The 12,119-nt window shown below is 38.2% G+C and overlaps 1 protein-coding gene across 6 annotated transcripts; it reads right to left on the bottom strand.

Moving 5' to 3' along the window:
- Nucleotides 1–5,072: 5,072 nt before the first annotated feature.
- Nucleotides 5,073–10,288, bottom strand: LOC115724116 (pentatricopeptide repeat-containing protein At5g14770, mitochondrial). Of its 6 annotated transcripts, none has more exons than XM_030653579.2 (3): nucleotides 6,815–10,288; nucleotides 6,258–6,398; nucleotides 5,073–5,566 (listed from the first exon to the last, which is right to left on the bottom strand). In XM_030653579.2, the coding sequence occupies exon 1, from the start codon at nucleotides 10,218–10,220 to the stop codon at nucleotides 7,059–7,061; it is 3,162 nt and encodes a 1,053-aa protein (XP_030509439.2). In that variant the 5' UTR covers nucleotides 10,221–10,288; the 3' UTR covers nucleotides 5,073–5,566; nucleotides 6,258–6,398; nucleotides 6,815–7,058. The 6 variants fall into 6 exon arrangements, with proteins under 6 accessions (XP_030509439.2, XP_060959551.1, XP_030509441.2 ...); XM_061103568.1 differs by having other exon boundaries at nucleotides 6,825–10,288; XM_030653581.2 differs by lacking the exon at nucleotides 5,073–5,566 and adding an exon at nucleotides 5,573–5,768.
- Nucleotides 10,289–12,119: the final 1,831 nt, after the last annotated feature.

The following is a 12,119-nucleotide window of genomic DNA, read 5'->3' as shown; positions in this document are numbered from 1 at the left end:
CTTCGACGTCCTCCATTGGTTCTACGACCCTTTCGGATCCTATGCGAGGATCCGGCTCGTCTTCTTCGGCCTTCTCTATCTCGGGGGCCCCGGACCATGAGTACTTGGCAAGTGGGTGGCAACATTGTAACATTGCCTGGCCTCTCCTTGATTTCCCCTCACCGTTCCGACTCCGGCTTCCTGGGTAGGGAATTTTAGGCATAGGTGTCGGATTGAAGTTATTGCACCAAAGTCGACGAGGGCCGGTCGGCTAAGATTGCGTTGTAAGTACATTGGAGCAGTCTACCACCACGAAGGTGCAGTACTTGCAGGTGCTTTGGGGGGTATCCGGGCACGGGAGTAAGCTGGGAGTCGACTTTTCCCATCGGGATTAGCGTTGTCCCGTTAAACCACAGTGTTGCGATCCACTGGGAGAGAGGTCCGGTCGATTGGCCAACCCTATCGCGAGTGAAGGCTTCTTTGAAGAGCAAGTTCACGGAACTTCCATTGTCAATCGGGACCCCAGCCACCACTTTATTTGCGATGGGGGTCTCTATGACCGGCGGGTCGTGATGAGGAAAACGCACGCGTCTCGGCGTCTTCTTCGAAGTGAACGTTATGGGTTGGTCCATTAGCGAGGCCTTTGGTGGGAGTTGAGTAACCTCCCACACCTCACGTGTCTTGCGGCCTCGGCATATCTCTTTCGCTCCTTTCGAGTGTTTCCTCCGATATGGGGACCTCCGAGATCATGGCTACCGTCCATTAGGCGGGCGGTAGTCCGGGCATATGCTAGGTGTCACTGCGGGAGCAGTGGAGGCAATACTCCTGCTTTGTGCCCCCGGTGTTCCCGAAGGCATACCCCCGCCACCCTGCCCGGATTAAGGGTGGGGCAACCTATTTTTGATCCACTCATAGAGGTGGCCCAAACGGATCGGATTCTCAATCTCATATTTGAGATTTTTACACTCATTAGTCTTGTGGCCAATGTCGTTGTGGTATTCGCACCTTTACTCGGATCTCTCCGGAGCCGTCTCTGTACAATGGCTGGGGTCTCCGGTAGTGCGTATTACGCCTTGTGGCAAAATATACACGTTCCCGAGAGTGCGTGAGCTGTGTATCGGGTGTATTGGGGTGTGTACCTTCTTTTGGCGCTTCTCTCCCGTTCGGTGTCTTGCCCTTGGAAGACCTTTTGCTCCTCGACCCCCGGGTAGGGCACATTTAAGCTAGCGGTCGGGGCAGCCGTGAAGGAGCCCGTCCATTCACCCCGGACGGGTTGCCGTAATGGGAAGATGCGGGGGGCAAAGCTTGTCCCCAGGCATGTCAGGGAGTAGCGTAAACCATGCCACTTATCGGAGGGGTCGCGGTCGGGACGATGCACCGAGGGGCGATACTCGGCATGTATCCTGCTATCCCGGTGGGATAATAGCCTCCGTAAGCCACGATGCGGGGCTTCTTCGAGGTTAATATATTTTTGGACTCGCTTCGGAAGTCCCGAAGGCTAGCGGCGCCTTCTTTAATGGTCGTTCCGGAGAGGAGTCCCGCGGGATTCTGGGAGAAGCGCAAGGCCGTTGTCCGTCGTCGACCTTCTTGGTCTTCGAGGCTTCCTCTCGGAACCTCTTGATGTAATTCTTCAAGGTCTCGGTGGGCGGTTGCTTGATGTTGGTCGAAGGCACTAACCTCCAAGTTGACCTTTCTGGCGGCGACAAATTGTCTCCGGAAGTTGGTTTGGAGTTTGTTCCAACATCCCACCGATCCTGGTTCCAATTTCTTGAACCATTCCTCTGCCGATCCGCTCAGAGTGAGGGGGAAGCATAAGCATTTGGCGTCATTGCGGCCGCATGGTATCATGACTCGGTTGAATCGTGACAAGTGATCAGCAGGGTCGGAGTTCCCGGTATATGCTTTGCCATTTCGGGCATTTTGAAGTTTTTAGGGAGCTCGCCTCCGGGATATGTTTGGCACAAGGCTCCCGATCCTCCGTCCGAGTCGGAATCATCTCCTTTCCGCCTCACGGAGACTCGAGCAATATCTTTTCGAAGTATGGCAAGCTACGCCATAATTCCTTCGTTCTGATGCCGAGAGACTACGGGCTGTATCTTTTTGGTCGAGGTGATCCGGAGGTCACCTTGATTCCCATTGATTTGATTTCTCGGATCAATGGGTGGACATCTCTACATCCCTCCTCTTCCTCTACCCCACAGTTCCCTGGTGCACGGAAACGCTTTTTCGGTCCCCTCGATCACGAGGGCCAAGACTCCCTCTTTGGGGCTTGCCCCTCTGCGGACCTTTCCCTTTAGGAAATCCGAGCGGACCTTTCGCGGATCCTGCGCCTTTTTCTTTCGACCGGGGGCGAGAAGTAGGGTTTTTTGTTTGGTTTTTCTCGGCGGGGTGCCTTATAGGGCTAGGTTCCCAGGCCTTTCTTTGCTGGGAATTAGGCGAAGACGTGTTGGCTCCCGTCGAGTCCGGCGGCCATCGCCTTGGGATGCACGTGAATACCTCGCCTCCATGGCTTTCTGCATGGCTAGCATCACTTCATGCATTTTTTGATTTTGCACTTTCGAGCTTCGATCTCGGCTTCATGATCGATAGCTTTTTGTACGAGGAGCACCGGCTCTTGGTAGCTTCCATCATCATAGGCATACTCGTCGAGGTGTTCCTCGTGGTTTTCCTCGGGAACTATTTCTTCTTCTTCCTCGGACTCCTGCGCACTTGAGGCTACATCTTCCTCATTGGGATCTTGAGCGTCTTAAGAGGGCGAGGATGACGTGTAGCTCTTGTCTCCACCATTATCGTGAAGCTAAATGCTTGTTGTGAAGCGGCTTTCCTCGACTCTCGGCAATGAAAGCACCAAAATGTTGGCCGAGATTTTCGGCAACTATTAAAATATAATTATAATAGGAGAGCAGCAGAAAGTGAGATGAAGACTTTTACGTGGTTGGGGCGTTAATGAGCCTTAGTCCACGAGCCACTGCTATTAATGGATATATTTAATACAGATTCTACACTTGAGAGAATGTTTTTCTCTTAAATACAGAGAATGTTCTTGGTGAGTTTTTTCTCTTCTTGCTGTTCCGTTGCAAACCAAGATTCTCAGGCCCCGTTAAATGAGCTTTGAGGGGGTATTTATAGTGTTTTGGTGGGGTAATCCCTAGAATTGTTCTTACACATGTGTCTGTAAGTATCCATAAAGTTGGGCATTTCCGATGAATATACCATGGGTGATGCATGGTCAAATCCCTAGGTGCTGTAGGGTTTTTATGGAGAATGTCCTTTTTGTCTTATGATTGACGTGACTCTTCGCGAGTGGCGTCGCTAGACTTAAATGATCATTCTTGTAGCTGTTGTTGGGGTTGTCAGGCCGTCGGACTTTATTGCGTGTTACAGTCCCAACACGCTTCCTCCCATGCAGCATTAAATGCGACTTGATTTCTCGGGAGAGACCTGACACACCCCGGAGGGCCTTCACGCTACACTAGCTTCCAGGAGTAACTTGTACTCCGGGTGTCTCCTCCGGGACCCATGCTAATAGCGCTTCCTGGTGGCATAAAAAGACTTAGCAAATCTTTTCAAGTTATCTGATCCACGTGTCCCCTCTTGACTGGTCCACGTATTTTGGGCGAATTTTGGAGCAACATCAACCATTAAATATTTGATCCAATGGTTAAGAATAAAATACTCATACATGGGTAATACCCATTAAGAGCATACCCATATATATATATATACTAGAAGAAAGTTACGTGCAAGGCACGTATATTTAGTTTTATGTTAGGTGTTCTATAATTTAATTGAGAAAGATTCAATAAATAATCATATAATTTAAAATAATTTAAAAACTAATTTTAATTAGTGTGTGAGGTTATTTGAAAATCTATAGTGAAAAATCAAATTTAAAATTTGCAGAAAGAGAAGAGGAGAATGGAGATTAGCTTAAAATATATTTAAAAAATAATAATGCTACACACTTACTATGGACACTTAACTCGAGCCGGTAATAATAAAATTATAAAGAATAAGGGTAGCAGGCATATAACTGGACATATGAAAGAAATAATATAAAAAACAAGAAATATGATAGCTTCCAAATAATATTATAACAAAGCAATGCTCTCCAAATTTATCTTAATATCATTCTTCTCTTGAAGCTTCTCATCAATCTCATAGCACTCCATGATAGATTCAACAAAATATATGTGTTTATGTATATTTGGATTCAACAAAATATATGTGTTTATGTATATTTGTTTTGAGCAAATCAGTAAACATATATTTTCAACAAATTAACCCGATAAACTCAAGATCCACATATATATAGCTAAGTATTCAAATACAATTGTAAAATCTAAACTTAAAACAAAATCAAATGGACAATTCATGCTCAACTAAAGCTATATATATACTGTTATGATTACATCAACTCAAATATTCTTACTTGCTACAACCGAATTATAAAAATTAAAAAGTATAATTTGAGATATATAGACTAAAATCATCCAAATAAACAAATAAATTAGTTACACAGAATTATAAATGATACTTTTTTTAGAGTGTGTTTGAAACTTATGTGAAATTTTTTGGATCTCTTCACTACTATTTTTTATCTCTATTTTTTTTTTTGTATAAATATATATGTATATAGAAAATTTATATTAAAAAAATGAAAAATATACGTACATATATTTTATTGTTGTTAATTAAATTCAAAATAGTATAGTAATAGAGAAAATTTAGAAATTAGATTTTTATTATGAATTTTTATTTATTTAAAATAATTAACTTTAATAAAAAAAATTAGAAAAAATGAGAACGTACAAGATTAGGTATATATATATTGTTGGTTTTAATTAAATTCAAAATAGGATAATAAATTTATGGTTTAAATTATATCACATGAGAACAATATATAATATTGTATATATATAAATAATATCAGTTCAAATATAAATATCAGTTTAAATGGGATTTGTTTTATTTTTATTTTATTATTTTATTATATATAAATAATATTTTATTATTTTATTAAATATAAATAAAAAGTCACACCCATGAATTTCTCATAAACCAAGAATTCAGTTATATAAGCACACTTTATATAGAATAGATATACACGCCTCCAATTAAAAATAAATGGGAAACTTACAAAAATACTAGAATTTAGGTTAACTTTTACAAAAATACTGTCACACGGAAATTTTTTCAAAAATACTGTGTTTTTATAAAACACCAGTAAAACACAAAGCAGTATAACTCAAAACAACAGTAGAACACTAGTAAAATACCAGTAGAACACCAGTGAAAATTTTACACAGTATACTGCAGTATGAAACTTATAAAAAAAATACAGTAAAAAAGTAAAAAATACCGCCTGGCAGTATTTTTGTAAAAAAATGACAAAAGTTAGTATAACATGTAAATTTCCCAAATAAATTATGACGTACGTTGAATAAGTTCCAAGGAATAGATTACAAAACCAGAATAATATTACATCAAGAACTAAGAACTAGTGCAAAGAAGTTCCAGTAGTCAGCACACCCACTACAGAAGTGTGCACCTGAGAATTAATGCTTAGAGGCCCTCCCCAAGTAATCTGGAATGGTAAGTTGAAATGATGTCTTATACTTCAAACCGAGGAGAAACCAAAATCTTCAGATTAAAATGGAAGACTCAAAGCATATATCTTAGATTCCTAATTAGAAGTACAGTGCAGTAAAAAAGAGATTGGCTGTAATTGGGTGCAACTCCTCAAACATTCTCTCACACTGGCTGGACTATCACTATAACCTACAAAGCTGTAATTTGATAATGGAACAGAGTCACCCAGGTCTATACTCAAACATGTAGTTTACATCTCCAAACCTTAAATCTAAATATACCACGAAACATATGATAAGAAAAACCGAACTTTTCTACGACAATGAAACTAATACAAATGCCAGCACTAAAATATGGAAAACTAATTATCATTTATAATAACAACATAAGAAACATCCGTTTAAAATGTACATCAAAGCAAGAGTACAAGTTTAGATTCAGTAACCCTTGCCTAAAGTTTCTTTTCATGTTTTTTCAATCTGTCACTTTGTGTTTTGTATTATTTATAACTAAAACTTAACCAGTTTACATAAAAATAAGAAAAATAGAAAAAGTAATAATAATTTATGCAGAACTATCGGAATTTACAGAGAGAACAACAAGAATACACATACAATAATCATTCAGATCAAGCAGACCAAAGTTAGAGTCTGCAATGACTCAGAAAAGCTTAGTTCACCAATTACCTGCTTAATGTAAAACTGCTTTTGGTTCCTTCTCTTCTCAACAGAATACTTTGCAGACAGTCATCTCCTCAGTCTTTATATGCCTTAGGAGAAATTAAGGTGGCATTAAGAGTATCCGAACAGAATGCAAGGAAAAATTGCCTGCCAAGAACTAGTAACTATTGGTTAATCCGATAAAAGTGAATCTAAAATTAGGCCAGTAAAGCAGAGTAATAATCCTGCTGGGAAAAATGACAGCAAAAAACAAAAACAAACTGACAAGGTACAACAAGACAGGACAAAACAAAACAAAGGACACATGATATTTAGAATGCCACTATTACAAAATATTCTCCTAATTTTAGAATGCTGCTATAACTCATGAGAAACGAGAAGATAAAAAGGACACAATTATTAGAACCAACTGGAGGCAGTGAGCTAACTGTATCTAATATGAAAGAAAAAAAGCAAAACAAAATTTGATTGTAGTTCGTCCATGGAATGCTTCATTTTAAATTAACGTAAATAAACAAGATTTGATAATTGAAAGGAGAGCACCTAAGCTTATATGTACTTACTTAATCCTACCTCTTGCATCTGTAATCCGTCATCTCACCTTGTCACCGCGAACAACTAAATGTCCCAACTATATCAAAGAAATTCCCATGTCTTTAAATATATCTTCAAAAGCTCAGGCAAGTTATTTTGCACTTGCTGTCCACATTCGTGAGTCAATGATCATTGATTCAGTTGAAACTGAACATTAAGTGAAAAGGAGCAATTCACTTCTGTAATTTCCATTTCTTAACTTAATCCCATCTGTCATGTGTTATTTCTCTTGTACAGTTCATTCAACAGCTTCACAGCATTAGCTTTTTTACCTCGTCTAGCAAAAGTAGCACTAATACAGAATTGTGTACTTTCACAAGGAGCATACCCTTTCTCACTCATTTCCTTCAACAATCTTTTGGCCTCACCTAGATATGAATTTTTCAGTGGCCTGTCCAAGTCCGGATGCTTTGATAGCTTACACCAACCACAGATAAGTATGTCATAAGTTGAAGAGTTGGGAAGTATTCCCCTAGACAGCATTTCATTCATAAGCTCCCTTGCTTGGCTCATCTTTCCCACCTTTGCAAAATCACCGATGAGCACATTATAGGTGCCAGTTCTGGGGACAAAACCTTTGCTTATCATTTCAATATAAAGTTTCATATATTCCCTTTTATTTCCAATTTTACCATGGCCAGAAAGTAAAATATTGTAAGTAGAAGCCTCAGGAACACAACCTCTCTCCTCCATTTCATTTAATAACTTTCCAGCCTGTTTCATCAAACCACCACCAGAAAGGCCCTCCAAAAGAAAGTTGTAAGTATCAATGTTAGGAGAAACTCTTTCAGACAACATCTGAAAGTATGTGTCAAAGGCTTTTGATAAATGGCTGCTTATGCAATATCCTCGTATAAGTGCATTGAAAGTAGAAATATCTGCTAGAAATCCTGCTCCTATCATTTCTTTCAACACTGCTGTAGCCTTTTTAGTCATTCCTAACCTGCACAAGACAGTGATTAAATTACTGTAAACAGCCCGGTCAAGTTTCAGCCCAAAACGCACAAGTTTCTCATGCATTTGTAAAATTGCATCAGCCCGTCTACTCTTTGAAGACACATCAAGAAGCACCCTGTGAATAATTGAGGTTAGGGGAGATCCATAAACCAACATTTTATTTAAAACATCCATAGCTTTCTCAACTTCACCAGCTTTACAAAGCCCTTTTATTAGGCTATTTGAAGTGTTTGAATTTGGAATAAAACCTCGGTTTATCATCTCATTCCAGAGTATAAAAGCACGTTGTGAATTATCCTGTCTACAGTATGCATTAATCATGATGTTGTGGGTAGCCTTGTCTGGAGCGAAACCCATCTCTTTCATTCCGTTGTAGATGGATTCTACTTCATATTTCCCAACCCTTGACAAACCGTTTATCAAGACATTATATGCAACAACATCGAATCCGATATTTCTATCTGTCATTTCTTGGGCCAAGTTAAGAGCAGTAGACTCTTTCCCCAGTTTAAAGAAACTATCCATTAAAGATGTGTAATTGACAAGGTCGAGTGAGACACTCCTAGACATCATATCTTCAACTAATTCTTGAACTTCATTTGTCATTCTGGTTTCTTTCATAGTTTTCACAAAAGCATCAAGTACAAAATTGTTGTCCTCCAATCCTGCAAATTTCATTTCATTATACAGTTCAAGAGCAAGTTCTTGCTCACCTGCCTTGAAATACCCATCAATTAGTGTTGCATAAATATGTACATTTGGCAAGATATTTTGTTGCTTCATCTTCCTCACTAAATCAATAGCTTCATCAAGCATGCCTTTCTTCACATAGCCATTTATAATTGAGGAATACATAATGACATCTGGGTAAATATGCTTCTGCTCCATTTCATGAAAGATGCACAATGCACTACTCACATCTCCTAATTGGCAATACCCATTTATTAAAATAGAATATGTGACATGGCTAGGTAGTAGATTAAGCTTTAAAAGAATTTGATACATGTCCTCTGCCTCCTTGGTTTTTCCAGCTTTAAAAAGCCCATCTATCATGGCAGAACACACAACCACATCAAAAATAACTCCGCGCACCACCATTTGGCTTTGAAACATGAAAGCTTCCACTACAAATTTTGACTTAAACAAGGAATCAATTAAAATAGTATGAGAGAAATGATTTGGATGCACACCCATCTTCTCCATCTCCCTCATAAGCACTTTTGCCTCTATTATTCTCCCATGCTTACATAGGCCATACAAAATGGAGCTATATGTTACCACATCAGGAAATATTTCATTCATAACCATTTCTTCATACAAAGAAAGAGCTTCATCAAGCCTATGCTGCTTACAAAGTGCTCCAATAATGGTCGAGTATGTAACAAGGTTTGGTTTCATATACATTACGCCCTCACTCCGAACATCATCAGCATCCAAATCAGCACAAGCCTCTTCCTTTTGTAATCTTAGAATCTCATCAAAAAGGCATTTGGCCTTTTCAAAATCACCCATCTTGCAAAAGCCATTAATCAGAGAATTGTAACTAACAGTATCAGGAAATTCACCCTCTCTTACATCCTCCATCAACTTGAGAGCATGACTTATATGTCCAACTTTGCAGTACCCATCTATCAAGGTGTTCAAACCTACCACATCCCCATGAATCCCTCCCTTCATTAAGTCCTCGAAAACCCGGCTCCCATGATCTACAAACCCAATTTGGCAAAACCCCTTTACTAGTGTATTGCACGTATAAGAATCAATAGGAATACCCCTCTTCACCATTTCGGACAGAAGTCCAAGACCTTGAAAAGCCAAACCTTTCTTACAAAATCCCCAAATGACAGTATTATAAGTAACAGTATCAATTTCAACCTGTCTAAGAAAATCCAAAGCAGGCACCAACTCTCCCACTTTGCAGAGTGAATGGACCATTATGTTATGCGTAAAAACATTAGGCACAATCCCACAAGAGAGCATATCATAGTAAAGAAGCCTAACCTGTGAAACCAAACCACATGCATTGAATTGGTATAGAAGTCGATTCCACAACGGTAAAACGGGAACGAAACCGTGATTTCGCATAGCGTAGAAGGCGTCCGATGCATTCAAAAATCTCCCAGCAGCCAAGTAGAGGTGAATGAGTGTGCAAAAGAAAGAAGTATACAAGTGAGCCTTCATCAATGGCGGAAACGGGAAAGGAGAAAATGTAGTTTGGAAATGACGGGAAGGAGCAGAAGGGGGTTTAATTTGATGGGTTTTGGATATTGAAGGAGAGGGAAGAGAAGGGGTGGTACATAAATGGTGTTTGGTTGGTAGGAAAGTGAAGAAGTGAGTGTGGGGAGAGAAACGACGGAGGAGAAGGAGGGCCTTTGCCTGAGCGTTCAAAGGCACTCCTAATACTGCTTCCATTCTCATTTCAAATTTTAAATGAACGTTCTGAAGTGTTACACTCAACCAAAATCTTGACGGGGAATAGATCTTAAATTTAATTACTCCAACGCTAACAACTAATAATAGGGAAATTCTATAGTGCACGTTCTTCATAAGAATACATCGATACATTATCTGTTTTAGCTTTCGAAATAATTTTTTAGCTAAAATTTTTCTCATTGTCATGTAAAGTATAGTTATTTAAGACATCTTACAAAATTTTAAGAAATTCAAAAAAGTTTCACACACTAAAAATTGCGTTTAAGTAGTGTGTTGCACGCGTGACTATTTTATTTTATATGCGTGTAAAATAAACTGTTTGAACATTATTTTCTATATTGTAAATTATTTCAAATTTCTCAAAATTTTGTAGGAAATCTTATATAGCTATAACGTACATGAATATGAAAAAAAAAAAATTAGAGTAAAATTTTTTTCTGGATATTGAAATAAGTAGAGGGTGCATCAATACATCTCTTTTAAAATAGTGTATTGTAGAATCACTCTAATATATATAGGGTGATTCTATAATGCACTCCCTTAAAATAGTTACGCGTATTTTTACCCTAATGTATATCATGTGATTTAAAATTCTTTGTGGTGCGGGTGCAGTTTGCATTTTTAACCACATGGTGCGGTGTGGTTTGCGGTTCAAACCGCACCACATTATATATTATAAAAATACTAATTTTTAAACTATGATTTCTCTTTGTTATATATGAACAACTCATGATATACTTAAGTCCAAGCCATACAATTAAATTTAAAGAACATCCATATAAATTATTCTTATTTTTTTTGTTAACTTTTTATTGTTAACATATTATTATTGATATATATATACATATATGTTAGAATATATTTTACCAATATCTAGGTTTACTAACAAGTACGTTAGATTATATTTTATAATCTAACACCCTAACCATGAATTCATAACACAATAAAAATAAACACATATAAAGTTTAGATAACCTTACATTGGTAGCAGGGAAATGTTATGGCTCCTTCTACTCAGATTTCTAACCCTTGTTCCTTTCTATCGTAGAGTAATAACAATATCTGAGCCTGGATCTCCTTCAGGTGTTGGATTCTTCACAATCTTCCACACTATGATTGAGTACTTGACTTGATATGAGTGGGCATGTACTTGTTGGGTTTTGTGCCCTAAATAAAATCCATTTTAATATAATCAGATTTACTAATTAATAAAGATCAGAAATCATTTTATGTTGCATGGTTCACATGATTTACTTCATGTTTATATTTAATGTATAAATTCTATTAAGTCCAGAACATATGTATTTGTTCATGATTATAGTGTTGTCAGCACAGTGGAATATAATCATGATTATATGTTCAAAAGTTTAATTCCCTGATTTGTCAGTTCACTGGATTTTGACTGGCATGATAATCAGTGATAGGTATACTTACACCTTGGATAAGTGTTATGTCCTTTCCAGGGCATTGGCAAAGTTTACCAGTATCGGATATATGGAGTATACATTGGAAGGGACCGATATTGAACTTGGATTATATATGATAAATTTACCGTAATATCTATTCAATTCAATATCACCTAGTTGATCCTAGATCAAATGATCTTAATCCTGACATGGTAAGGTTCGATCTCAAGAGTGTTATTTGTGTTCTTTGATTTGTTAGTTAAGCCTATTTTTTGGTCAGGGTGATACGTACATTTTGGGAACCCGATAGTACAATTGAGTGGGAGCGCTAATCATAGATATGGAATCTATAGCTTCTATCTAGACATAGAAGTGAAACGATGATTTCCTTCGAGCTAGGCTAAATAGAAATAAATGACAGAGCGCTCATTTTAGTGATTACATTAGTTCACTAATATATCATTTATAGGTGGCTAAG

This window comes from Cannabis sativa, chromosome 9, assembly GCF_029168945.1.
Source record: "Cannabis sativa cultivar Pink pepper isolate KNU-18-1 chromosome 9, ASM2916894v1, whole genome shotgun sequence".
Classification (NCBI taxonomy): domain Eukaryota; kingdom Viridiplantae; phylum Streptophyta; class Magnoliopsida; order Rosales; family Cannabaceae; genus Cannabis; species Cannabis sativa.
Note: the sequence above shows the minus strand (reverse complement) of the source record. Positions and strands in the feature narration are given on the sequence as shown.